At 41.9% G+C, this 22833-nt stretch overlaps 1 protein-coding gene across 1 annotated transcript in view; it reads right to left on the reverse strand.

The window, feature by feature from the left end:
* Positions 1 to 22833, reverse strand: part of LOC126641012 (multidrug resistance-associated protein 1) — a 47331-nt gene that overhangs the window by 2654 nt on the left and 21844 nt on the right. The window contains exons 10-30 of the mRNA XM_050317303.1: positions 22435 to 22596; positions 21680 to 21772; positions 20256 to 20459; positions 17744 to 17890; positions 17281 to 17368; positions 16575 to 16644; positions 15581 to 15707; positions 14249 to 14425; positions 13033 to 13200; positions 12473 to 12650; positions 9026 to 9110; positions 8123 to 8261; positions 6981 to 7188; positions 6375 to 6685; positions 5786 to 5985; positions 5146 to 5272; positions 4731 to 4832; positions 3891 to 4037; positions 2550 to 2708; positions 1151 to 1317; positions 360 to 554 (exon numbers count right to left, since the gene is read on the reverse strand). Coding sequence (XP_050173260.1) covers positions 360 to 554; positions 1151 to 1317; positions 2550 to 2708; positions 3891 to 4037; positions 4731 to 4832; positions 5146 to 5272; positions 5786 to 5985; positions 6375 to 6685; positions 6981 to 7188; positions 8123 to 8261; positions 9026 to 9110; positions 12473 to 12650; positions 13033 to 13200; positions 14249 to 14425; positions 15581 to 15707; positions 16575 to 16644; positions 17281 to 17368; positions 17744 to 17890; positions 20256 to 20459; positions 21680 to 21772; positions 22435 to 22596 — 3254 coding nt within the window. The remainder of the gene's footprint in view (positions 1 to 359; positions 555 to 1150; positions 1318 to 2549; positions 2709 to 3890; positions 4038 to 4730; positions 4833 to 5145; positions 5273 to 5785; positions 5986 to 6374; positions 6686 to 6980; positions 7189 to 8122; positions 8262 to 9025; positions 9111 to 12472; positions 12651 to 13032; positions 13201 to 14248; positions 14426 to 15580; positions 15708 to 16574; positions 16645 to 17280; positions 17369 to 17743; positions 17891 to 20255; positions 20460 to 21679; positions 21773 to 22434; positions 22597 to 22833) is intronic.

A 22833-nucleotide genomic window follows, 5' to 3' on the forward strand; every position in this document is an offset into this window, starting at 1 on the left:
CCAAAAGTGATGGATAGTGAAATGTCAAATAAACTTCAGAGGGCAAGATCTGCCCCTCTGACTCCTTATGCTGTCTGTGCCTAAATTAGGGCAAGACCCAGGAACAGACTCCTGTCCTTGCCTCCCTCCCCTTCCCAGGTTTTCTAGGCAGGAACAGCACAACAGCAGTGCCACAGAGGGACGAGAGCAGCTCCACAGGCCAAGCACAGGCACCGTGAGCCAGAACACACACACTCCCCACCCATCAAAACAGGGACTGCAGTGTCAGTGTGGAGAGGTGGCTAAACACAAAGATCCCCATTTAAATAAAGCACAATGCAGGTCACACTTTCATCAAGATAAAACTGGAATAACTTTACCTGGTGTAGTCCATGATGGTGTTCAGACGATGTGCTATAGTTAATACAGTACATTCCTCAAATTGAGACTTTATCGTTGACTGTATAAGCTTATCTGTTTCAAGATCAACAGCAGCTGTGGCTTCATCCAGAACCAGGATTTTGGATTTCCTGAGCAGAGCTCGTGCCAGGCACACCAGCTGGCGCTGTCCCACACTACACAGACGGGATGGGAGGGTGGGGGAAAAAATTTCAGAACAAGTTTGCAGTATTCATTTTGAAACCTAGCAGTTCCTTGTTCTAAAGATAATGTCGGTCTTACTACTTCCCTGCAGAATATCTAATAGCATCTGAAACTACATCCCCCCTCAAATCAAGTCCTGGCAATGTAGTAAGAGAGTGCATTACAAGTGGTTTCAGCATAATTGCATCAGGCTGGTTCAGTGAATCAGTGCAGTGTTGAGGACTGGACTTTAAATGGTTTCTACAGACTGAACATAGATATAGATATATATATATATATATATCCCTCTTACGATGCAAAAAGCAAGCAAACAACTTTCTTAGAAAAAATGCTGCTACTAAAATGCCTGGTCAGGCATTAAGAATTCTCCAGCTCCCTCCTCAAATTCTCCTGCAGGGCGCCCCACACTGCATAGCTCTTGCTGGGTCTGACTATATCCTGTCCCAGGTGAGCTGAAAGGTTTCTGGAAATGGAAAAGTGTAGTTGCAGATGGGAGGGCACACACACAACCCTCTCAGTTCCCACTGGGTCTTCAGGCAATTCTCACAATCACAGTTCTATGACATACCTGAGGTTCTCACCGCCCTCAGCACACTCATGATTTAGTTTATCAGGAAGGGATGACACAAAATTTTTCAGGTGAGCCAATTCCAAAGATCTCCAAATGTCCTCATCAGAGTGTTGGTCAAAAGGATCAAGATTCATACGCAGAGAGCCAGAGAACAAGATTGGATCCTGGTCACAGAAAGAGGCAATTGGCAGTGTACACAGAACATGGCAAGTGCTCCAAAAATATTTCTTAGATAATGAAAGAAAAACAACATGTAGCTGCAAGTGAGCTAATATACTGAATTTAGGAGTGAGGCCGCTTTTTTTCCCAATAACAAGTTTTTCTCCCTCACACTTATTCCTTATACCTCTTTGGGGCCTGACCTCTGCCCTCTGCAGACAGATTCTGGCAGTCTAGACTTTTTCATTAGTCAGAATTCAGAAAAAAACCCAACCAAACCAACCAAACAAACAAACCCCCCACACAAAACAAAACACCCAACCAAACAACAAACAAACCTCAGCCAACTTTCTTTTTACTGGACTACTAAGTTAAAGAAAAGGCCCTTCCCGCTCAACCTGCTGTCAGCAGGGACTACTAGGTCAGCTTTCCACTTCTTAGGGAATAACACCATCTGGAAATATTTCAAAATTCCTCAGCTGCAGTATCAATGAAATGAAAGTGGGGTGTTTTCTTGGACAGGAAGAAATACTACTTTGGATATACTTAAGCACTTTGACCCAGTAGTGTCAAACTGATGCAGAGTGATCAAAAGGAGAAAGCAAAGTCCCCTCTAGATCTCCAAAAGCAGCGGTGCAGAAAACCTTTTACAGTGAGCTCTCTTGTTTTTGCCAGCATGCTGCAATGGTAACTTATCACATTATATGGTCTTTGCATCAGAACAGACAACAAAGGCTACACAGTAAGAACAAAAAGACTTGAGACTAAGTACAGTATATAAATCTGTATTTCCAAATGTTCTGGACTATCAAACCCACAGTTGCTGGGCTAGGCTGGGATGGTTATGTGCAGGTTTCTGTGGGTACTGCATACCACACACTGCTCCCACTTCCCTAAGGGACTCTGGTCAGGTGTTCAGCTGGGACCATCCTCCCCACTCACACTGAGCTGTCATTTCAGTGATCAGTGTGGGGTGCTGACAAAGCCCCTGAGTCCAAAGCCCAAGGTTTTGCTTCCACAGCAGGGTTCAGCCACAACCAAGTTCCTACTTGCTACCCGATTCAGGCACACTGAAACCAGTCTAGGAAAAAAGCTCAGTTTCAAGTTCATGAAAGAGCGAACTGAAAGGACTCCATTTCACAGCAGAGATCAGAGGAGGAATGACTTTTCTCCCCAGTACATCACAAACAGCCTTGTTACACGAGGAGTTCTGGTAGTGGCAGGATTTCGCACCTACCTGAGGGATGATGGTGATCTTGAACCGCAGGTCATGGAGCCCTATCTTTGCAATATTAATTCCATCAATAATAATTTCTCCTTCAGCTGCTTCATTGATCCGAAACAAACCTAAAGTGAGTGAGGACTTTCCAGCTCCTGTTCTTCCAACTATTCCAATCTGTTGGGAAGAAATACAGGAACAACTTATTCTGGGAAAGTGTTACAGCCTTTCCAAGCCTTTCTACCTGACACTGACCCATTTTCAGAAGGTCGTGGTATTTGCTGGGCTATCCACACACCAAAACAGCATAACAGAGAATGATCAAAGGGGGGAAAAAAATAATCACTGGATGTGAAAAAAACAAGAAGAAAAAGCTGTCTCAAGGTTTGCAGTCCAATCACAGAAGTTTTGAGTTTTTCTAGAAACGTAAAGCAAGTCAAGGTTTCCATAATCCTTCCTTTGGTTCATGCTGCATAGTTACAACTGTGGACTTGACATTTATCTTGTTGGAATTTATAGCAAAGTCACATCAAAAGCACTCAGTTTCACACTGTATGTTTTGCTTCCCAGCTAGACTGAAGTCTTGAGCAATTCTTTTTAAAAATATAAAAGACTGCTACTTTGGTTGGCTGATATACCTCTTGCCATTTGCCCATTCTAACTACTCTTGAGGTATCATTCTGCCCGTATTTCTAGGTAGAAAGTGTGCACTGAGGAGAAAAAAATGCTTAGATGGCTGCCACAAAGCTGGATAGTAGATCTGTCTTGCAGCTACCTTTTATGCTGCTGTGCAACATCACACTATTATCAGACATCAGGGAATCCACATGGGACTGGGGTGGGAAATCTGTGAGCACACAGGTGAGGAAACAGTAGGAGAAACACACAGATCACCACCAGTTTGGCCAGATCCAGAGAACATGCTCTGAAGTGCCATTTTTCCCTCTAGAGTCTCACACCTTGCAACTTCTGCAACACTAGATCAATCTTTCCCCCCCAGCTGTAGCCTATTTTACTGAGATTATAATTAACTTAATCTCTCTACAACCTACTCCTCTTTGCTTACAGCAAACAAATTAGCAAAATTTCCTGGGAAGGGGAGAGAAGACAGCATAAACCTCACGTCCTCATGAAACCTGGCCAAATGATACTTGGCAGCCCTACAGAAGTGTATCTTTATCCATGACACAGGACACACCTTTGCAAAGGCTGAGAGCCCACGACAGCTGCAGTTACAGCAGGGTTAATTCCACAGAAGCTTTTCTAGTTCTTAAGGACCCCAGACACGTAACAGAATTGGTTTAGCCCTTTCTTTGGCTCATGCATGCGGATTTATAAGCTGTACCACTCAGTCATTACCTTTTCACCCCCGTTTATGGTAACATTTATGTTTTTCAGAACCAAATCCAAGTCTTCGCGGTAACGTAAACCATAACCTCGAAACTCAACCTTCCCCTCCTCGGGCCAGGTGCTCGCTGGGGCGGTTTGTTCGATACTCCATTCAGCCTGAAAGAACCACAGGAACACCTGATCAGCTCCTGCTTCAACCAGATGGGCTGAGAGGACTCTAAGAATGCAATTAAGAAAAATCCTTCTTAGTGTGTAATTTGCAAAAGGAACTGTGATGGTGATGAGAAGATGCTTTTCAACGTATAAACACTGGTCTGCTACCAGAAACTAAGAAAAAATTTTAGGAAGAGCCCTCATAACATTTGGCTGCAAAAATAGTGACTCAAGTCAGGTTCAAGTGACAGGCATGGCAAAGAGAAGCCCCAAGATAACTCTGTTCTTTAAGGGGAACAACTGCAGATTAAATGAGCAGTTCTGTGATTTGAATCAAAACAAAAAAAAAGTAAAGCATCTTTATTCCCCATACTGAGAGCAAAAAGAGAAATACAAGTGAAAAAATAATATTTAGAGACTTAGGAAACCAAAATATTTGTTCAGCCCCACTGCTTATCCCAGGGCACATTTCCTAAATAACATTGTGTAAGTATCAGTGGATACACACACCAGAAATACCCACAGGAACTGCCTGCTGAGATCCAGCCTGTCCCCAGAGGGGCACAGCACTGAGCTCTGTGTCCCCACTCAGGTCAGAGCACAGGCCCAACCTCCAAGCCATTCAGCCAGACAGCAGGTGAGAGACCTCAGAACAGGGCACTGACTTCTACAGGTGTGGCAGACAACTCATTGTACCTCTTTCTCCATTTCAGCATATTCTTTGACTCTTTCAACAGCAACAATGTTGGTTTCCAGCTCAGATGACATGCGAACCAGCCAGTTCAAATACGCTGTAATCTGCAAGAAGGAAAGAAGTCTAGGGGTAGTTTATACTAAATGTGTTACCTGGAACAAGCAAAGCATTGCAAGTTCATGGAATCAGAAATGCAGACAAGACTTTGGCTAATCACTGCTGGGCAGGAGAAGAGTCAAGATGCCGCATCCCCTCACACAGGGAAGGCACAGATACATCTTCTCAGATACTATTTGTAGTTATTATTCTCTCTCTTTGTTCCTTAATTTTCCATCCAAAGCCATCTCAAGGTTCTGACTTTCTGATGCAGTCTTACAAATCAGAGGTTTTGTGAGTTTTCAAGAAAGGCAAAACTACCTGCAATGAGTAGGACACTGAGAGGCCAACCAGTCCCGCGCTGAGTTTGTTGCGTGCAATCACTGCAAACAATGCTGCAAAGAGGACAATGAAGTTCCCCACGTACTCCAGACGGACAGCCAGCCACCTGCCAGGCAGAAAAATAGAATGCATCTTTCCAGGAGTTCACCCACAGAAAATTAAGAATGTGCAACTGATGTTCTGTCACACATGTTGTTTTTTAGAAGATCATTAACATGGCATGAGTGTCCTGTTAGTGACACAGGAAGTGCCAGATATCTCAGGTTCTGCTTTAGCAGCATGTGAACATAGATGCATCCAAAATTAACAAATCTTTCAGGTGCATAAATTCCAGTCTCAACCACAACTGATTTCTGAACTAACACTGGGATCAATGAATCAAAACTTTTGAAAGAATATAAGCCAAGTAAGGTAGAAACTCTCAGAAAGAAGAGAGATTCAGAAGTAATCTTTATTTCATCACAGAAGTTTAAGCAAAACACCTGTGAAACCAATTTATCCACACAGGCTTCCCTTCCTTGGACAAGTATGCCAAGAGCTGTGATTGCTCAGGAGCACAGCCAGCAGAACCATGTCCTTCCCAGACAAATGTCCATCGACATTTCAGCCCCACTGTTACCTGTTTGCAACAATGCTTGGATAATAAGCTTTCTGATTTTCATCCACTTTCATGTCGTTCTGCTTTATGAAACGCTTCTGCTCCTCAAAGGCTCGAATGACGCTGACCCCCAGCAGGGTCTCGTTGAAGTGCGAATACACAGGAGAACGACTGACAGACTCGAGGCGTTTGAGCTGCCGAGAAGTGGCCACGTAAAATCTCTGCAATTCAGAGTATGAGAATTATGGTTACATCAGACTGTGTCTGAAAAGACATGGAGGATCATAAGAGAGTTTCCTGCCATCTAGGCTCGCTCTTACAGGGATTTCCACTTACCTTGGAAGTACACACCTTCTCTAACACTTTTAGGCCTAAAAACACCATTATATACACAGTGCTGTCTTTAAACAACCGCCAGTCAAACCACCTCACATGACAGCCATTTTCTGCTCTTTCTCCTCTCAGCAAGTTTAGTTCAAGAAAATAAAACACAGACATCACCAGAATGACTCAAGCCCAATACATTAAAATCCTTCCTAGAGCAGAGGAACTCTCTTAAATAACAGAAAAGTGACTGCTGGTCTTGATTCCCCCAGGTAACACCCCTTACCTGCACAAACAAGTAGACAAGTCCCAGAGGTGGAATAATGACAGCAGCTATAGGTGTGGCCAGCAGAATGATGATACAAGCCCCAATGACATTAAATGTCGAGCCCATGAACATCTTGATGATTGGTGGAATGGTGGAGTCAATGGTATCTATCTCCTTAGAAAAACGGTTCACTAGATTTCCACTTGGTGTACGTTCAAAGAAACTCATTGGAGACCTGAGGACATTGTGCAGCAGGTTATAGTGCAGGTGTCGTGATGCAAATATTCCCCCTATTGACACGACCATCGAGTAGCCAAACACAGCGATACCTAGAAAAGAAGACTTACTTTTAACTGCTGCCATCTCTCACTCAAAACGTCTCCTAATTTTGTCATCATTTACCATTAGCATGTTTCTAGTACAGCTAATCAGCCAGGAAACGAGGGTTCACTACAGGCAGACTCAGCAAATATGTTAAGCAGTTAAAAAAACACATATATACATCACTGAAAACATCACATTCCTCTCATGGAAGAAGCTGCTTCTCCATTACAAAAATCTGTGTAATATTTGAACGCTTTGCTCTGAATCAGCAAATCTTAAAGTAGGTAAGACCAAACAAACCTTGAGAAATTCCCAGTGCTCCATATACTCCCAGTCTGACATTTGTGTACTGCTGTGTCCCATTGATAACAGGATCATCTGTCCATAAACTCAGCCAGTAGTTGGAAGACAAGGAGGCTATATGATTACACAGGAAGAGGAAAATGCTCAAGAAAGACATAAAGAGTCCAATTGCTTTCATGTAGTCCCAGTACACGGAGGCCTTTACCTGAAGACAGAAGGGAAAAAAAGAAATACTCATTTTGCAGATTAAGTTTCAAAACCAACAATTCCCCCTTCTCCGATGCCTATTTAAAGTCAGTATCGCTGCATCAGGCCATGAAAACACAGAGCTGCACTCAAGAGAGCCACTGCTTGGGAACACAAGCTGCAGCATTCGGTGGAGACACGCCAAATCCAACATCCCTTCAGGGCAGGCACACATCATCTCTCCTTGTCATCCAAGGGAAGGGAGGAGCAGGGAGAGAGCTGCCTGAAGTAACACAGAGCATCAGTAGCCCAGCCAAAAACTTCACTGAGGAGTTCCAGTTTTTGGCTCTCTCTTTGTACCACAAGATTATAAAGCCTTTAAACCAACCCTTGCTCCACATGGCTTGTATCCTACGATCTATCTTTAACCAACAACAAGCAATACCAGCTTGGATTCGAGCAACATTGCTGGGATGGGTAACTGCCATTTTCCCAGGAAGCTCAGTCTCAGGTTTCTTAAAAAGCCCTGGGTATCCTGGGATTAGATACTTGTGTCTACAGTGGAAACTTGGCTTAAATTCATCTGAGTCAATTCCAGCTCCCTATACTGAAGGGTAGATTTTGTTAGGTCACCTAATTTGTCACAGCCTCTCTCCAAGAAATAGCTGCAAGGTTTTCCTTTCTTCTTTTAAACTTTGATGTGGTCAGGCCCATCATCTTACACAAAAGGTTTGGTGTCGACATTCTTTCTGCAGGCAGGCACGGGGCTCTGGTTTGGGAGCAGAGGGCACAGCAACACTTCCATCAAGTATTGCACAACAAGCAGCAAGTTCAAGAATTCCCTCAGCCCTTTCTCACGCCAGTTACATGGCCTTCAGAAGCTATTTTCTTCTGAAAGGGATTTTTCCAAAACTGAAAAAGAGGGCCCAGGAAGTGGGGACTGGAGACCTTACCCTCCCGGTCTTTGCTGTGTCGGCCTCCGTCAGCTTCCAGGAATTCTTTTCAGTAAGTGGCTTCTGCAGCTCTGCTGTGCTGCTCTGCTGCTGGGACTTCCCAGTGTCTCTGCTGTATGTTGAAGAGTTACTGAGTTGCCTGTTTGAAGACATTTATTTTTCAGTTTTAGCTTGACATAGGACAAGTGTTTACTTCATAAATAGGCTTCGAAAGTCCACAGCCCCAAGTCAGTGGTTTACATTCCTACGGAGATCTCCTCACCAGCCATCATGAGGTCATGAGTACTTCCCTCCTCCCCTCAAAGTGCACTCTCCTAACCCTCCCTGATGGCATTCAGTTCCCGTACCCCATGTTCAGGCACAAGAAACACGACGAGCCAGATAAAGAAGTGTTGGTTGCACAGTCAAACTCCAGAAAGAAAAATGCCTTGTGACCAACAAAGCCTGTCACCATATACACTGCAGCTGCTGGAGTGCAATAAAGGTTCCCCCACTCACATCAAAACAGGCAATTTAACTCCCAGGCACTCATTAGCTTCCAGAAATACAGTGTCTCCAGAGCACCGTAAGAATAAGGCAAAGCCTTTTCCAGAGACGATTTTGGAAAGGTATAATCAGAGGAATTGCAAGCACAGTAGCAGCTGTATTAGGTCAGACTAAAGGTCCACTTAGCACTTCATCCCATCTGACAGCAGTCAGATGGAGAATCCCTGGGAACGTGAACAAAGCTGGACTAGCCAATAAAATACTCTCCCTTTTACGCAAGTTTCTTTCCCAGGCTGCTGGATCCAGCATGATATGTTTCCCTCTAACAAATACCATAAACAAACTACTGTTTATCCCCATCTGAGTACAAAAGATGTGAGAGAAGGGGAAAAGCAAAATAAAAAGGAAAATACACACCTATGCATCAATTTTCCAGGGGCTTCATTCACAAGGACTCCATTTTCTACAGGCTTTCCTTCTTTTCCAGATGGACTATTTGTATCTGAGGGGATGAAAAAGTAAACATGAAAATGGTACAGCAAAGAGACACAGGGGTGTCATTTCCATCCTAAATGACTGGTGCAGTCCTGATGTGCAAACAAAGCAGGGAACACAAGGATTTACAGACACCAACAGAAAACTGACCAGGTGAACAGATCAGTTTAGTTCCACCCCCAACAGGATTCACTGCCAAGACAGGGAACATTTATTTTTTCTACCAAATGTAGGTCAGTAATAATAATGTCATATAATTATGAGGACATACTTTATGTTAAAGCATGCAATACCAAGTCACATGTGACACACTCCATGGAAAAAAACCCCAACACTCCAGCCACTCCTTTGCAAACCACATCTTTTACACAGTTAATTATAAATTATTTTCAATTTAAACTGCAATGAGAAGACATTCTAGTAAATGATGGAGTGAAGCTTTAAGAAGAGCAGGCATTTGCAAAGTTAAGCAGGAAGAAATGTGCAAAAGCCTGGTGTTGTAGGCAACTATAGGAATCAGATTAATTTAAGAAAGAGATCTTTCCATTAATTGTTATCCCACAACATGCCCCTTGTACCAAGATGCAGCACACACAAGACAATGGTCCAAAAAACTTCAGAAAACCTGTCAGCTTGAAATATTAACCTTTTTTGAGCCATTTAAATCAGTGTTATACAGTGCCACAAGTAAAATTCCTCAGTTTAGGTTATGTCATGATTCTCCTTATAAAAAACAAACAACTGACTCCTAAAAAATTACCTGTCAAGTAAGTGGAACTCTATTTTCATGTATGAAAGTTAATTTGGAGTTTGTAACAAAGAATTTTGCATTTTAAAGGGCATATGCATAATTTATGCAAACAAAGACACTCATCTGCATCTATTCAAAAGATATTTAGGAAGAATTGTGTAGATCTGAAGTCTGAAATTTTCATGTTCTTATAGTAAAGCAAAATATAACCATAAAACAGTACATGTGAACTGCTTGAACATAGAGCTGTTCCCTCCTGTCTGCAAACTGAACATTAGTTCATTACCCTAAATCCAAAGCCAAATTGTTCAGCGTGATCTTAAACATAAAAACAGCAGAAAGTGTGAAAAAGTGAAAAGTTCAATTATTTAGTTCTTATTTATATGAGTAAGAGCAAACCAAGATGGGACTGGTTATTTTAAGCACTTGACAGCATTTGTTTTGAAAAGTTCCCATATGAAAACCAGCAAGCATTCCAGCATCATATTGCTTTAGAACACCACTGAAGTTCCAAACCCACATGAAGAAAACAAAACCACAAATAAACCTCCCTCCCCTAACAGCTCTTACATTTGATCTTATGTTGCAGGCTACAAAGATTTCTTGCTTATACTGCATTTAGCTCTTGAGAACAAAAAATGTTCAAGACTGCCATGGTAAATCTGGCATATGCACTTAGGGTATAAGCCCCACCAGTGTGGGCTCTGTTGAAAAATGGGTCCAGAAATTATAGAAGGGAACAGCTGTGAAGTCCTGAATACGCCTATGAAAACAAAAGGGACCCTCAGGACTCAATCCTGAATGATGCCTCCCTGGGTACACTCACTACACTCCCAGGCCCAGGGTGTACTTTTAAAGCTTATTTAAAGCTTCCTCATGGAAGCATTTGAGATAAAGAATTGCTGCTTGAGTTACCTACAAGCTGCCACACCAACTGCTGTAGCTCACACAAACAAGTACCATGCAAACATCTTCTATTGTGCAGATAAAATTCTTCTAATACTGACTCAAACTCTTGTAAATAAACTGCAGCTACTCACAGCACTCTGGCGTAAGCACTAATGTAAAGCCACATGGCAAAAGAGCAGTTACCTGTTTCCAGAGGTTGAACTGTTCCTTCTAATGAAGAATCTGACTCTAAAAGCACACATAATTAACCTTTTCCAGAGCACACTCAACCATTTTCCATCTTTACAACAACGCATTCAAGTAGAACAACCTAAACCACAAAAGCGTAAATGCCCGAGGCAGAATCAAATTCGCTGCAATGGATCCGTTTTTAATCCCAAGCTTCATGCCCAGCTTTCCCACACACGTAAGAAACCCCACAAAGGTGAGGATGGGAAAGGCACCAGTACAGCACAAGGACAGAGGTAGCCCTAAGAATCCCAATGGGAGAGAAAGGCTGGGAGGCAACAGGGAGCAGAATCAGCCAAACCCCAGAGGCTGGGCAGGAGGAGAGGCTCTCCCACCCTTGCAGGAGCAGACGAATTCCAGCCAGAAAGCCCCAGGCCAGTGTTTTCAGGCTGCCAACACACACAGGTTCAGGCACAAGGCAACCACCCTTTTCAAGTGGCTGTGCAGATACCCTCCAGCTATCTCAGACCAACTCCAAGATCCTGTGATTCTGAAGAATAGTGACCTTCTACATATTTGATAAATATTAGTATTATCCCTGTGACTCAGACAAATAATGCTCCTAGTTTTCACTTTTTACCATTGGCAGAAGATGACTCAACCAAAACAGATAAACAACCTTGCTGCAAATAGGCCAACCCTGTGATACTGCAAAATCCTCTCAGACCACCAGAGTCGTACTGAAAGTAGAAGTGCCCTTTATTAGACAACTGCAGAGAAGCATGGCAGAAGATAAAGCACTGGTTCACTCTCCAAACGAAGATTCAGTATTTAAATGGAAAAATAAAGTAACTTAGTTTAACGTAAAGGACTTCAAAACCTATTTTACCACACTTGAGGAAGGGAGGAGACAAAGACTGGGAGAACAAAGCTATTAAACAAGGCAAATTTTCATGTAAGTCAACTTGTTAACTGCCTAGGGCAGTGCACAGTTAGCTTGTCTCTGAAGTTGAACACACCAAAAAAGCCACAAGTCTGACTGTCCCCAAAGCAGGAGGGCTGCAGGCAAGAGCCTGAGTTCCCTTCTTAAAATCCAATACTGCAACTGTCGGCAGATAAAAAAATATAAAAATCTGAAGTATATTCCTCTATCAGTACAGCTGTTTTGTGAAGCAGGAGTCAAGGACATCAGCTGGAAAATTGAGCTGCTGCTTCCTCCTGCCTGTCCCCCAAGGACAATGTGCATAAAGAAGACACATCCTAACAGAGACAGGAAGGCTGTATAAACCCCAGCTGGCCTTCATGCAGTCTCACAAACATCTGGTTTTTTCACTGACAGGGATTTTACTACAGATCTGTTACACATTTTGCTAAATTTTAATAAAGAATGCATGTTTAATCTCACAACCTTGAATGCCCTTAAAGACATAAGCACCTCTTACCTATAGGTAATCACAAGAAATAGTAATTTAACTTCCCTTCCACTACTACTGTTTTTCCTCTAACATGACAGACACCAACTTATCCCAAGATAAGCTTACCACTGTTCTCCATGCTTTGTTCAGTATTAGCATATGTACGAAGAAACTCAGCAAAAGCCCCATCTTGCTCCAGCAGCTCCTGGTAGGAGCCCATCTCAGAGATTTCTCCATCAGTCATTACCAGAATTGTATCCATTTGAGGCAGATAGTTGATTGCATGGGTTACCAAAACCCGAGTCTAAATAGCAAAAGAAAAAAAAAGATTTTCTCACATCTCAAATTAGTAAATACCATGGTTGAACTACTGCTCTTACTGCTTGAACTCTGTTTATAGCACAGTAATAACAAGGGACAGATATGTGGCCTTTTTAAGAATAAATGCTGTCCTTGTCTTGATTTTTTCCATTGAATAATTTTGAGTTACAGAAACCAGAGCATGTTTCATTACAGAAATCTCAGTGTTTTATACAAGTCCTCTAAAAATCATAGAAGCATCCTTTCATCTTTCAGATGTTAAAAACAAAAGTCTGAATATGCAACTTAACAAACTTGGAATCATTTAAACTCAGCCAAGAAAAAGGAAAAGCATTCTCTAGAGACAAGTATTCATTATGACATACTTTATTTTTCAGGATTCCTTTTGGTCCAATAACTTTTTCAAAAATATGTTTCCCAACATGAGCATCAACAGCTGATAAAGGATCATCAAGTAAATAGACATCTGCATTACAATAAACTGCCCGAGCAAGACTGACTCGCTGTTTCTGTCCTCCAGACAAATTCACACCCTGGGGAAACAAGAAAATAGGATCCTTTATTTCCAGCTGAAGAGATGTCTTGCTACAGCTTATGAAAGACACAGGTCATGGGTGGTTTATTCAAATCAGAGGAATGTCAGCATTGTATGAACCCATCTCCACACATTATTTCCCTACCACAACAGCATAAGCAATCAGTCAAAATCCTCTTGGAAGGAAGCACATGTATTATGTTCTCACTGTCAGGGAAGGGTTAGCCAAAAAAGCATTGCTAGTCTTGTAAAGCAATTAACTCTGACCGACCCACCTATCTTTGTACAGTGAGCAGCTACTTTTCTTCTCAGCTGTATTTCTGCAGTGCTGCCTATGATTTAATGAACAATGAACTCTGTTCACACTCTGCAATCTGGCTGGCCTGCTGACTAATAAGGAAGCAAAAACTGCACCCTCTGGTGAATCTGGGGCTGTCAGTTATTTACATAGCTGGGAGCTATACCCATCTCTAATTAGTCAGCAGGCAAAGCACATAACCCAGTCTTCTGGAGAGCCCCAGCTGGGCAGGACGTCCAGCAGCCACACACACATACTCTGCCAGGCTGATGGAATGGGGACACCCGGTCCTGCTTCCACAGCACAGCACTACAACTGTCCAAATCCCACACCACACATACTTTTGCAACCAAGGGCCAGTTTTGGGGTGGTGGTTGTTTTTGTGGTTTGTGTTTTGGGATTTTTTGGGAGGGGTTGGTGTTGGAGGGAATGACTGCTTGTTCTTAAGGAAGCCGAAGTGTTCAGAAGATTCTTCTCTTGCTTTTTTCATACATTTTTCTGCTCTATGACCAGAGACAATTAAAAACTGTCATTGCAAGATGCTTTTGCATTTGTAACTGAGGACTGGTTTCCTCCCCCGAGGCTTAAAGATGAGGAAAACACACTGTACCAACCTGCCTCTTACTCCAGAGGGTTTCTACTGTGAATGTTTTAAATTCAATACCACTTAGAGATAAAGTAGAATGAAAGTCACACAGCCTTAACTACAAGCAGTAGCACTGTAATGGTAGAGTGGGTGTTCAAATACCTTTTCTCCTATTTCTGTTTTGTCTCCCGAAGGAAGAATCTCTATATCAGGCAGCAGAGCACAGGCCTCAATCACACGCTTGTACCGGCTCTCATTCATCTCCCTTCCAAAGATAATGTTATCTTCCAGAGTTGCATTTTGGACCCAGGCTTGCTGAGGAACGTAGGCTACAGAGCCCTGCAAGAAAAATAAAGTTCCTTATTTAGTATTTTAGACTACTAGTCTGCACACAGAGTCAAAGCACAGCAGGGCTTTGTGAGGCAGGCAGTGCTAATCACCTCAAAAATTGCCTACGGTCATTTCAAAACTGTGCAAAGTAGTTCTCGGGCTGCCACCTCCTCCAAAATGTTAGTTTTATAATCCTCTCTGTGAGTGAATGTAACAAAGTGCATTGGTACAAAATAAAGGACTTCAAACAAAATAGGATTAACATAAACCTGGAGGAAACATTTGTTTAGAGAATGTTTGTACAATTACTGAATGTCAAAAGTCATTAGTTCTTTCATATAGTTATAAAGTACATTCTTCATAAAACAATTTAATCTGGAATGCAAGTGTTTAACAAATGCACCCTGCCAAGAGATTTCTACAGAAACCAGAGGAAGTAGTTTTCATATAAAAGTCACTTCAAAGACAGATTGAGATAATGCAAAGTATTGTGCTTTGAGGATCTCTTTCTCCACTATAATTAGTGATTCAAATCTCACCTACTTTGTTTCTCCCAAGCAATTTTGAAGGTGACCAAACCTACAGTTTGCAACATATTTGTACGGAAAGAAAATTATTTTAAGAGCAAAACACTACAGCAGCAGCAAAATACAAACCAAGGACTTTTTACTTATTGATTTATCTACTCCCAGGTCATTTTTGCTCTGTGAGCTCTGTGCAACTCCAATGTCTAGGAAAGTGCAAACTGCAACAGCAGCTTTTCCCATGTTTGGGTATCTGGATGCACCATCTCTCCTTGTAATTCTCTGATGTCTGAGAAGGTCTGACCCAATGCTGCTGTTCCTCAGGCTGGATTAAATAGGGTTTCCTCAGCTCATACCCAGGTGGTAACAAGACTCATCAGAATACTTATCTTAGAGATCTCCATCATTCTGTGTGTTTGGCTAAATCTGAAACCAACAGATTTGGATGGTGCTGGGTCCAGGCTTAGCAGGCAATTAAACAGAGTGCAGGCTAAGGCACATACATGGTTTGCCAGGAAATCAGGTTAAAAAGTGCATTCATCTGAAAAGTTGCCTCTTTCCCTCTTCACATCTCTTAGAAACCTAGAATCCCTCTGGTAATGCCCACAAATAGCTGAACAATTCTTCAGACATATCACACCTTGACAACCACGTAGCCTTCCTTCTTGTCCATCTCCCCCAGTAACGCAGACAGCAGTGAAGATTTTCCACAGCCAACCTGACCAACAACAGCCACCAAGGAGCCTTCAGGAACAGTGAAATTAATGCTGAAATAAAGTTAAACAGTCAGTTGAGTTGCCCTCATAAAACCAGATGCAATGTGAACAGTCACTGCAAATACTGACACAGAACCCAACTATAACTGTTTGAAAATGCAAACCTCTTATTCAGAAAGCACCCAGCTCTTCCTATACTTAGAACATAGCATTTGAAAATGTATAATTAGTCAAAAAGGGAAGAAAAAAGAAAAAAAAAGCACTGTGAGCTGACCTTGCCAATATTTCTCTTCAAATGCTCTGTGAACACAAATGTAAATACGAGGTGGATGTTTCCCAAACAGTATCCTTATCCCACGGAATATGCCATTTAAGTCCCAAGAAAGAGCAGCCAAAGTTAAGGAAGGGAACAGGGCACATGGAAGATGGGGTTTGTAGCTGCATCACCCCAGTTACTCTGTTAGTCATCCCATGTGCAAGGTTCACCACTGGTTTTCTGCAGCACAGGAATCAAGAATGGCTACAGTTCAGCAAGAATCAGACTGTGAAAGGGAGACTGAGGACTCAGGCAAACATGAGGGACCAGGGATGATTACAAGGGGCTGACCTGGCTGCATCCTCTAGATGGAGCTCATCCCATCTGCAGCACAGAGCAAGACCTTGAAATCCCTTGCAGTTTTCTCCCCTCCCATTACATCTCTTGCTACTCCCCTTTATACATTCCATGCATGCACCACAACAGTGTAAACCCCTCCAGTTTATGAAGATCCGATTTAAAAAAAAAATATACAGAACAGATGTCATTTGTTCTGTTTCTCTAACGCAACAAACGCTTCTCCACATGTATTTTATAAGTCAAATATCAATCATTTCTGATGCAGCAATTTATGGAATGGAATGAAGGGTACCAATTCTTACCTGTTCAGCAAAGGAGGATCGGTTTTGGACCAGCTAAACGTTGCATTCTTTACAACAATGCATCCTTCAGCTGCAAACAGACAACTCATATTTATAAAATTACCAATGAAAGGTGCATACATGCTCTGGATCATGCCACAGAAGTCAATCTAAACATGCATAGGCAGAGGTATAAAGCTGCTTTTCCAGAAGAACAACAACCCATTGCTTATCAAAAAAATTTGTGTTCTGCTTTTAATGGATCTATTAAGACAGCAGAAGTTCCAAGGTTACACTCATTCAGTAACCAGGAGGTGCATGAATGTCAACTGCACAGAGATACCAACTAATTCAGCTGCACCCTCAAGGGTGTTGAAGTGTTATATAATTGCTAGGTTTTGGTACAGCATTAATTATCATTCTGTTAATTGCTGACAAATTTCAAATGCTATACTTGAAAAAGTCTAACAAGTAATTTTTAAAGACCACCACTGTCTGGATGCAACCACTCTATATGTCTGGACACAGGAGTTGTGGAGAGGGAAGAAACTATCTGAGACGGAAGTAGAACCTTTATTTAATTTTCATTTTACCAACTCCCTTCTCTGCTTTCTGTCTAAAATTTATCAGTGAAATCTTCCAAACATGCAGTAATTTTTTTATAGATATCAAAAGAAACCACCCAACACCTGTACATACTGATTTTTCAACAGGCAAAGAAACTCACCCTCTGTCGTGGGACCTCTGATTATGCTGTCTGGATCTAACTCCTCATGAGACAGGAACACCCTAAGGCGCTTCAAGGAGACACTGGCCTGCATGGAAAAGGGATATAAAACTATCTTACAGTCTGCTCATTACATTTAAGAGCTCATTACTTTGCACCACATATCCATTGCACATTATTATGCACTCCTAATCCCTCCTTAAATCCACTGCATAGTTGCTTGGATAGTCATCAAGCTCTCACTTCCCAAACCACAGGTATCATGACTGATTTCAGGAACACCCATCTGCCACAACCAGCATCGATAATTTCATTTGCACAGCACTCAACACACAGGAACTGCAAAGTTCCCTTTCTGAGTGGGTGAATTTCACCAGAGGACATTGTCTAAGCATGGGAATATAATCTTTCCACCCAGGGCCTACTTCTGCACAGAAACACCTGTTAATGACTGCAGTCTTACTTCCACTATGTTGCTGATAACCATAGGAAGCATGTTCAGTGGAAACCTGAGGATGTTGAATAAAGCCAGAGAAACAAAAGCCTTCTGAGCATCCAAGATGTTGGTCTTGTCTATGGTGACGTACACAGCGAACGTGGACAGGGCAACCTGAAAACAAAGAGCAAAGGTTGTGGTTGGGGTAACACCTCTGAAAGCCACCAAGTCAGGAGAGCACAGTCTGACAGCTGCAATCAGGGGACTACAAATCAAAGAAAGAGGAATGTTCTGGTAACTTCTTCCTTCTTGATAACAGCTTTTGCAAAACAAACTTTTAAAACTGTTATTGTAAAAATAAGTTGATGGTTCCTGTTGGAAAAGTATTAAGTGCTAACTTTCTTCTCATAGCAAAGGGTGAAACCACAAATATATCCCAGGCTATTTGTGGTCACACTGCAGGAGAAAGGAAGGAGAGTAAGGATCACTGGCCTTTCTTCCTGCTCTGTTTCAGTTTTAAGGCACTCTTCATAGTACCAGATACTGGATTAGTAACATTTATAGACAGAAAAGTTAGAAACACCCCGATGTTATCATATTTTATATTTTGTAGAGACTCTCACAACCCTAGATTTCCAAATACAGCTCACTTTATCACGGACAGGCTGTTGTCCAGGAAACTTGAAACTGCATTACAAACATGAAGCCTTATACTAACCAAGTTTCATGCTGAGAAAGAAAATTACACTGAACCACTGCTACTATCAGTCATAAGCTATAATTCCAAAAATCTATATACTTATCTTTTTTTTGAATATGTTGAATAAATTATAGTAACATTATGTAAGTAAAACCACAGGTTCACTTTCAGATCTATTCCCTTCATATTTTTTTCTTCCACAGTAACCTCATTTATGCCTCCGTATATCACAAGATCCAGAAACTGTTTCCAAAAGACTGCCAATTAAAACAAGAAATCAAGGCAGAGAAACCTTCAGCATCTCCCCTCCTAAAAGGCCTGAAACAATTAGCCCTCCACTCAAGGAGCCGTCTCATCTAAGTACAGCATCCAGTGCAGACATGAGTACTTCTGTCCCCAGTGTGACTGCTGTGAGGACATGCACTGCTCCTGGGGCAGTGGCTGACTCAGCTGTGCCTGGTACAGCAGCTTGTTTGTACAGCCCTCGGTTTGGACAACCACATCCCAGGGAGAAAGCCCTCCAGTGGAGATCAGAAACAAGAGAGAGTCCAAAGAATAACCTCACACACAGCATGCCTGCACTCTTGTGTTACCAACAATTAGGCTGAAATAGACCCTTATCAGCACACAGAGCAGTAGGGGAGGTACTGCAAATAAACAGTTTCCTGACACCGTTATTAAAAGAGCCCTGGCCATGGAAACAGGAGAAACAGTACAGGATATAAAAGTTTTCAATGTCAGAAGTGCTTTCAAGTAGGTACTCACAACAGTTCTTTAATCAGAAGTTCAGAAGAACATATGAAAAAAAAAAATCCAAGAAATGAGATGTTGAACAACAGCCTTGTGCCTGACTGTGCCCCAGTGTCAAACCCCCCTGCAGAGCAGGATCACTGCCACACACCCACAATGTGTGCTGGAACAGAGCTACACTTTAGGGGCATCTAACAGACTCCACAGAACAGCATTAAGGAGTCCACCTGCAGAGTTTTATTTATAAATTTCATTTAATAGTGTATTTATATTAAAATCATCTCAGACTTCTTTTAGAAAAGCATTCACTTAAGAATGCAGCTGATGCTTCCTACCCAGGGCACTGCTTCTCTGCCTTTCATCATGCCCAAAACATAATGTAAACACTAAAAATGTTTGCAGGGAAGGAATCTGAGACTGGAAAGTACACTTAAACACCTTCAACTGGAACAGTACATATTTTATCCTAATGTAGTCATGGCTTTTATTTGCTTCTGCAGACAAGAGCAATGGCCCCTTGCTCTAATAGGGTCTGAAGCAATTTTGATGTGATCTCACCCTTCTCTCCCTTCTATTAGCTGAAATGTAAGCCAACCACAAACATAGTAGGGATGTTTCGCATATCAATGATTTCTTTTTTTGTAAAGAGGAATTTGAAGCAATCCCAAGCTATGCAGTGGCTTTACCTGCCCATATTGTTCTTAAACAGATGCTGAGAGAACCCTGGCCAGAGGTGTCACACCATGTCCCCATCTGATCAAGGACTCTTACATTAGGACCTGATGCTCTCAGAGATGCTGAAATAAGGGATTTTTCACTCTGTCAGCCACAGGTCCCACCTGGAGGGTACCATGCACATCAGTGACCTCTCCTAAATCTGACTACACATTTAACCTTAGATGCCACTGAGTTTCAAAGAAAACAGTAGTGCCTTTTCATAGTGAAGTGAAGCCCTAAGTGTTCCAGCACTTCAGAGGGCAATCTGACTCTTTAACTCATTAAAACACAAAACCAAAACAAATCCTCAAGCAATGCCCTGGAAAGCACCATCACAAAAAGGAGGAAGACTTCTAGATTTGTTTCACTTACCAAAAAAGGAGCACAAACCCAAGTGAAGGTTGCCATTGCAGCAAGGTAAGCAGATTTTTTTAGGACTTGGAGTTCTTTCTGTCTGATCTCTAATACCTTCTCTCTGAAGGCTAATTCCCAAGCATAAAGTTTCAGAACTTTAATCCCATTGAGAATTTCATTCATCAGCTTAATTCTGTTGTCTTTGCTCTTCATTTGAGCCACCTAAAAACAACATTGCAAAAAATAATTAACAGGGCACAATACTTGGCAGAGCCTCAAAGTCCTGAGCTTTGTATTTTGCAATGGCAAATTTACCTCATTATCATCAAAAGCTTACTAGCTTCCCAAGCAGGAAATCTGAGATACTATCTGAACAAACAAATATGCAGAATTAACAAGACGTTTTAAACCAATTAAAAGAATGCTTCACGAAACTGAAAAGCCAAACCAAGATCAAAACAGCTGTGGCACTGGTTTAAGTGTGATTAACCCTGCATCAGGGAGCCCTGGGACTCAGGTTCCTCCGAGGTACAACATGCAGTTAAAAAATAAGCCACTATAATCAAGTGTCAGTGATGTGTAGTTTTTATTTAACCTCAGACCCAACTGGATTTCGCTTCCCTTTCAGCCCCATCCACAGCTTTCTGACGGTGCACAAAAAGCTTCCCACTCTGCCATAAGAAGCCAGGCCATTCGTCATGCATTTCAGAGTTTCATCTTCATAAAGCCTTTTAATGAGGGCAGTGCAAAGCTGAAGTGATGTTGTGACTCAGCACTGGGCAGCCAGCAGACTGCACTGGTACAGCCATCCCAGACAGCTGTCACCAGTGACAGTGTGCTGTGACATGCCACATATTCCCTATTTCTCCCCTGCAGGAACCAAATGCTCCGGTATGTTTTGATGAACATGTAGAGAGCTAAAAGGTTTCACTTCAATGTAACAATCTCCACTGACATGCAGTAAATTCAGTTAGTAGTGAAGTCACCAGAACCCACATACTGGGGCTGTTGGGAGTAGTTTTCGCAGTAGAAAACTTTAACACTGCAACCACCATACCGAAAACATGAATATTTCATTAAATCAGGTTCATTAGGTAGCCAGTAGTTTATGTTTGCACTCTAGTTCTTAGGCAGCAATTTAAAAACTGAACTAACTCCAATTCCATCATTGGACATCTCATGAAGGTGGCTAAAATGCTACCTTGGTCTTCAGTATTGCAAATTTAGATCATTATATACAGATATGTTGCAAGGCTGAAAAATACGTGAGTTTGTTTATTCTGCATACATAACACCTCTGACCTTTCTTTCCCTTCCCTTTTTTTAAGGGATAAATAGTGGGATGGGGGAAAAAAAAATAAAAGGACAAATCTCAAGGAATAAGTCAAAGAATAGAACACAAAGTTTCTTACAAGCACTGTCACATATATAAAGGTTCTAACCTGATAGGTTTTTGTCTTCATTGCCATCACAGCGTTTATTGGAACCAGAAGGATCATGACAGCCACTCCTGCCAGCACTGAAGGACCTAAATTCTGAAAAGTGGTTAATTGTAAACATTTACTCAAACTCATTTTTTAAATCTTGAATCAAACTGCCACATATGCCACAGAAAAGCATTCCAAATAGTTTTTCAACCTCTTCTTCCCTTTTCAAGAACAGCTTGGGGGAAGATGAGGATCAAGTAGGAGCTTAGGTTAATGATTATACGCTTTGATTTTTGAAGCAAACATACATACGCAGATCCCACACAGAGGTACATACAGATCAATCTCTCTCCAGAAAAGTATCTCTATACACACATACACTGATCTTTTAATGTTCCTCAGTTTTTGTTGGTTTGCCTGTTCTTCTGAAATAGAGATTCATGAAGAGTCAGCCTGGGACACCTCACATGGTGACTGAGAGTACAGAAGCAAGACTCCTTGCATTTAAATGAAGAGACAGGTGAGATACTGTAGGCACTGCAGTCCCCCAACAGCTCCCACCTGCAGCTCTCCCAAACGCACTCAGACGTGCAAATTCAGACCCATCTGCCTTCCTTCTTGACAGCAGTGACAAAAGCAGTTCTGAATGGCTCTAAATAAACAGCATTTTCCCCACACTGCTCTAACCCTGCAGTGGTCTGAACAGCTGTCTGAAGTCACAGAATCAGAGGAAGTCAAAGTCAAAACAGGAAACAACACACAGTACTCACCTGCCACAGTAAGTACAGTGCTAGTATCACCTGGAAAGGTGCAGACCAAATCATGTTTATATAGGTAGCCAAATCCATGAATCTCTGAGCATCCACAGACATCAGATTCACAATCTCACCCACAGTTGAAGTCTTTCTAGCGGAATTTGTGATAACAAGTGCCTAGGTGCAGATAAAAAATAAAACCAAGACAACATGATGGAAGACTTATTTGCATTTTCTCCACAGAATTCAACTGCTCTACAGAGATTCTTCCTTAAAATTACAAGTAATCATATTCCTGCTTCATATTCTGTTTACCCTGTATGTTTTGCAAAATGCAAGTTGTACAGTTTGAAGAAAGCAGCTAAGCTAGGTTTAAACTGATAGAGGATTAAAGTCAATAAGCCATCTTTGGGG

The sequence above is a fragment of the Myiozetetes cayanensis genome, unplaced genomic scaffold, assembly GCF_022539395.1.
Source record: "Myiozetetes cayanensis isolate MyiCay16 unplaced genomic scaffold, myiCay2020 scf20-37, whole genome shotgun sequence".
NCBI classification, from domain to species: domain Eukaryota; kingdom Metazoa; phylum Chordata; class Aves; order Passeriformes; family Tyrannidae; genus Myiozetetes; species Myiozetetes cayanensis.